Source organism: Pelobates fuscus, chromosome 4, assembly GCF_036172605.1.
Source record: "Pelobates fuscus isolate aPelFus1 chromosome 4, aPelFus1.pri, whole genome shotgun sequence".
NCBI classification, from domain to species: Eukaryota; Metazoa; Chordata; class Amphibia; order Anura; family Pelobatidae; genus Pelobates; species Pelobates fuscus.
The window spans coordinates 224913088-224919087 of record NC_086320.1 but is presented as its reverse complement, the minus strand read 5'-3'; the positions used below and the strand labels follow the sequence as shown (position 1 = coordinate 224919087).

General features: G+C 36.8%; 1 protein-coding gene across 3 annotated transcripts in view; it reads right to left on the bottom strand.

The window, feature by feature from the left end:
- Positions 1 to 2900: 2900 nt before the first annotated feature.
- Positions 2901 to 6000, bottom strand: part of LOC134607980 (uncharacterized) — a 109446-nt gene continuing 106346 nt past the window's right edge. For all 3 annotated transcript variants that reach the window (XM_063450596.1, XM_063450597.1, XM_063450598.1), the window contains one exon: positions 2901 to 3377. In XM_063450596.1, coding sequence (XP_063306666.1) covers positions 3280 to 3377 — 98 coding nt within the window. In that variant the 3' untranslated portion in view covers positions 2901 to 3279. The remainder of the gene's footprint in view (positions 3378 to 6000) is intronic.

The window sequence follows — 6000 nt, the reverse complement described above, 5'->3', positions numbered from 1 at the left end:
TCTTTCTCAGTTTCTATAAGTGTCAAACAGTTAGAAGTAGTAATCATTTTTTTTCTTGATAGTTCCTTGTTTTAACCAGATGTTCAAATTCATGGTTGTTGGTTGATAAAAAAACAAAAAAAAAAACACTTCTCTAACCTGAAAAAAATACAGATCTCACTACCTGACTGCAATACATGCTGTTTTTTTTATAATGCTCTTAGACACAACTTAATATAAGCAGGACTTTGGTTCAGTCTTGGAGTAAAGAGAACACTTTAATACAGATTTAATTACCTGATTGCAAAGGATACGGTTTTGTTAACAGTTCTTAGAAATAAAAAAATTTCGGTATATCACAGATTTCTACAGATAGTACGGAGAACAAAAATAAATTTTAAAAATACATATATATAAAACTTATATTTAAATAAAATGATATGTAAATAAGTAAAAATAAATAAATGTGAAAAGCACAAGCCAAATAACTTTTTTTCAGTTGCAGACTTTTAACAGTCTCGACATTACAATAAAAAAAATCAATAAACCTATGCTCATATACCACAATGGGCACTAATCTCTAAATTGCAGTATAAGATATAATTTTATCTTTGGCCAATATTGTGAACTCGGCACCTAACAGAGGCTTCCATTCAATCAGAAGCAATGTTTTTTTTTTGTATACCACTGATTTATACAGATAGTAAGCATACTATATATATTTATAAAATAATTTGTAAATACGTTTAACAAAAAGTATGAGAAGCCCAACTAAAAGTAACTTGTTTTCTAATGCAGACTTTTAACACAGTCACAAAAACCTATCCACGAGTGTCACAATGGCCACTAATCTAAAGGGCATTATCAGTCTAAATGGCAGTAAAATATATCATTTTCTTAATTTATATTGTGATCTGAGCGCCTGAATGCTTCCACTCTCTTATCACTGAGTGGATATGAAATGGCTGACAGAGGGCAGGCATGCATAAGTGTGCAGCAATCACGCAAGCTCTTAAGATTGCCCCCACAGGATCTCTGCTGTTTCCAACCATTCAGGACAGGCGGCCATCTTGGATGTGGCGATTCAGGCGGAACCCCACCACCAATTGGGAAATGCTGATCTAATGCAAAGTCAATACACTGATCAGCCACAACATTAAAACCACTGTCAGGTGGAGTGAATAACATGGATTATATTGTAACAATGACACATGTCAAATGGTGGGATACATTTCATGTTTTGGAAGCAGGAAAAATGGGCAAGCGAAACGATCTAAATGACTTTAACAAGGGACAAATCATCTGGATGTTACTTTGACACCTACCTATAGATTTTTGCAGACCATCTACACACCTTCTTGGCAATGGTGTTCCGTGCTGGCAGTGGCCACTTTTAGCAGGCTAATGCAACCTGTTACATTACAAACATTATACAGGAATGGTTTGAGGAAAATGATAAATAGTTCAAGGTGTTGCCTTGGCCTCCAAATTCATCAGATCACGATCCAATTGAGCATTTGTGAGACGTGCTGGAACAACAAATCCAATCCATGTAGGCCCCAACTCGTAGCTTGCTTATGTCTTGGTGGCAGATACCAGAGGACAAGGTCAGAGGTCTCGTAGAAGCCAGGCCTCGAAAGATCAGAGCTGTTTCGGGAGCACAAGGGGGACCGATATGATATCAGGCAGGCACTTTTATTGTTGTGTCTTATCAGTCTATATTCATTGGTGTTGATGCAGGGGGATGGAATTCGTGTACCCAGAGTTCCTCTCACATATGATAGATCACACAATTTTCATTACACCTATTTTGTGACGCTGGAGCAGAAATTGCGTCAATTACACGGAAGAACAGAAATTGAAGGAGGAAACAATGGGAAAGAACCCATTAATGAAGGCTTAAATTAATAAGCTGGGGCAGTGAGGTTTGTTTTGGTGTTGCTGAACAGAGTTTGCAAAATCTGCAGTTCTTGTGAACTGCAGCCTTTGCAAGTCTGCCTCTTCCCCCCCCCCCCCCCCGGAAGAGGCTAATAGTCTCTTCATGGAAAAATAACTTCTCATTGAGGAACCTTTGAAGCTATCCTTCCATGCATGCATGCACGCACACACACTGCACAGCATTCAGAAATAACGCAGACCTGGTCTGAGAAGAGTTATGTGGGTGGAGGCAAGTGCACTCAAGTAGAGCTAACGGAAGCTCTAAACAAAGTTGATTGACAGTTTGACAGCAAGTGGGATGCTTATTATTTATAAATAAAAGTGCAAATTTCTCATAGCTTTATGGGTGTGGAATGGTCCTTTAAGAATTTTTAAAAGGAACACTAAAGTGTTAGGAATCCGAACCTGTATTTCTAACACTATAGTAGACCTATTTCTAACTGAATAGATCCCCCCACCAAGCAGTGCCTCTAGTGTATAGGTGGAATTAACCATGCAAAATTGCAATGTTTTACATTGCAGGCTTAAACAGACAGTGCATTGCAGCCATACCACTTTGATGAGATAAAGTGGTCTGGGTGCCTATAATGCCCCTTTTAGTATGAGTGGCCAATTGGAATACACATATGTATGATGATGCACAGTTAAACACTATGCAGTAAGGACCACCTGTGGGAGATCACTTTAATGCTGAAGACTTTAAAAATAGGTCTCTTCCACCTTTCAATAAATAAGTTTTTATCCCAATCTAGACATTTGCTAGTACAATGTATAGATAAAATTACATGTGGTTTAAAAACAGCATAAGTTTCAAAATATCAATAAAGTTGCTCTTTAAGTTGTGTTTTTTTTTTTTTTTTTTTAAACCAGCAATAAGGTGAGTGTCTTTACAGTTCGGTTAATTGTATTTATACATACATTCTTCACTGTATATGGGTAATATGGGTACAACCATATTATGTAGCACTGTAGCACTGAAAGACTGTTTTAATAAAGATTTATTTTTGTTTAAATTCAAAAGTCCACCTTTATTTACTTGGGATTTTAATTATTCAAAGTAATAAGGTGAATTATTTACAAGTAATATTTGAAAAAAATATGAACAGATAGGAATAATTATGATTTTTCACAGTCAAAATGACAAAACATACTCATGAAATAAACGGAATATTAAAAATTCGATGCAATAGTTATTTGGAAGGCTGGGTGTATCCTATGATTCAGATAAGTCAATATATTTACTGTCAGCGCCTAAATCTTTTTGTGAACCTGCAAAATACAGGCATTGCTCAAACCTAGATAAGACGAAGAAATTTTCATGTGTTTTTCCAATTCCAAACCATTTACATATGCATTGCTAAATTATACGTCTTCATCGTCACTGCTAGCAGCCTCTGCTGTCAGACATTCTGGGTTTCCATTTTCTACTGACTGATCCATTTCAAAATGATCATCCTTATCTGAAATGAAATACGGCACAAGTGAGTAGACAAACTAGTTGTAAAAAAACAAACAAAATGGTATTCAAACGGGAATGGCCACAGCGAATTTTTTTTACAAACTGACCGTACTTTGTGTTGATCCATTTTAAATACGCCCAGTTTTATGAACATATAAAACATGCATTTTAAAATTGCCACCACCAAAAAAAGTTCAAGTGTTAATTGCAGCTGAACTGAGCAATAGCTTGGGTATATGAAAATAATATTTATATATTTACATTATTACTGTTTAAAACAGATTTATGAAAAGATTCTCTAGATGGCAATTTTACTTTTAAAAGTGTATGCATGGAGAAAATTTAAAAGCCATCCAGAAAGTTCCTTGATCTTAGAAGAAAGCTTAATTCAACCAGGACCGAGCAGTGAATTTATAGAGGAGATGCAGTGTATTATATTGTTAGCTGCCTTTAATCATTCAACTATTATATATTGATTTTCTAAGTTGCTGTTTCCTCACACTATATTATGTACTTTGTTATACACTTTAAAAGGGCCACTAAGGACCATATTCAATAGAGAGAGCCATAGTGGTTATAGTGCAAACAGTCCACATGTGTTTTCTGATGGTAAGTCAGGTACACAGTTTGACAGTTGCCTTTCAATATCAGACACCAGTAGTTTTTCTGCTCTGAATTGGTTTGATAAAGCAGAAGCTTATACGTCCCCATTATCATACCAACGTATACCAGGTTTGGACATTATTTATTGGTTGAAAGTCATCAGATGATATTCTCAGTTAAAGAATAACATGCAGGCATGCTATATGTTTATATGATAATGCAGAAGTATGACCTTGAGCTTCCTCAGTTCAACTCAAACTGGAAGGACTGCATGTGTCCAACACAGAGCGTTAAGTGACAGACTGTTTGTAAAAGTCTGACAGATTACCATAGAAAGCACCTAGGTGCTCTTGCAACCATAACCTCATAACCTCTACAGTTTAATGGATATGGTGCTTAGAGTGTCCCTTTTATAAATACTTTAATAAATAAAAAAAAAAGGAGAGGATTTTGAGTAATGCAGCGCAAATCAGCAAATGATACACTACTACATAGATTATAGTTTATTCAGCTTAAACATGCCATGTTAATATGCTGCGCTATAAGTATATATTTGATGGTTGTTTGGTGGTGGCACATGTGTTGTGAACCACCGACCTAGACAATAGCTCATTGGTTGGTTTAAAATATGAAGTATGCTCCTTTTGGAAAGGCTTTAAAAGTAATTTGCTACAGCAAGTGGTGAATTTTTACTACAAACTATTTTTTTTATATCAGAGCTAAATTTAAACCAACCATTGGTGAGTGGACATTGTGAACTCTGCCATCTGTGGGATGGCACAAGCCATGATAATACTTTAATAAAAGGCTTTTGAATGGAGAGAAAAAAAATAATTGATAGAAGCCTTCTGTTTAGGATACAATATAATTCAGAGGTTATTAAGCAAGAAATAAGGATTCAATGAATCTACCGTATATACATGAGTATAAAAGTCGACACGAATATAAGCCGAGGCCCCTAATTTTACCACAAAAAACTGGGAAAACGTATTGACTAGAGTATAAGCCTAGGGTGGGAAATACAGCAGCTACTGGTAAATTTCTAAATAAAATTAGATCCCAATAAAATTACATGAATTGAATATTTATTTACAGTGTGTGTATATAATGAATGCAGAGTGTGTGTGTGTATATATAATGCAGTGTTTGTATGAATGCAGTGTGTATATAATGCACTGTGTTTGTATAAATGCAGTGTGTGTGTTTGTGTGAATGCAGTGTGTGTTTGTGTAGGGTGTGTAAACTAGGTGAGGGGAGGGCATTTTTAATATTATTTTATTTTATTATTATATTTTAATATTTGTATTATTTTTCTATTGAATTTTTTTGTCCCCCCTCCCTGCTTGTTGCCTGGCCAGGGAGGGGGGGCCATGTGAATCCCTGTTGGTCCAGTGGATGGGCTGTGCAGTGGGGGGGGGGGGGGGGGGACTGGCAGCAAGCTGTTACTTACCTTTACAGCAGCTCCCGTCAGCTCCCTTCACCTCCGTGCAGCTCCCCTGTCAGCTCCGTTTTGCTCACAGTGTAAGTCTCGTGGTCTGCGTGCCACTTTAAGAGTACTGCTATAATAACTTTATATGCAGCGACCACTTTATATATTGAATGTTCACTTTACATGTAGTGTCTGTATTCACATTATCTATCAGTGCATATCACTATTAGGCACTGTTTATATATTTATAGCTATCAATGCAATTTTAATTCATCCGTTTTTTATTAGTCAAGTTACACTTTATAATAAGTGGCTATACAGTTGTCCGCTCATCACCACTCACGATCTCGCTATGTTTTGTATACTAGCGTTGCCATAGGAACGCACTGCATGTTACCATGCTGGTTTGTAGTTACTAAGGGGCGGAGCCAATTCACACATGCGCCCGGCACTTGGCAACCCACCGAAGGCTTCTCACTTTCACTTAGGTGTTGCTATGGGAAGGCACTTAACATCATTAGAGGGGCGGAGTCACTCCACGCATGAGTCCGGCACTCGGCTGAACACTGGAGGCATTTCACAGTTAGATCAT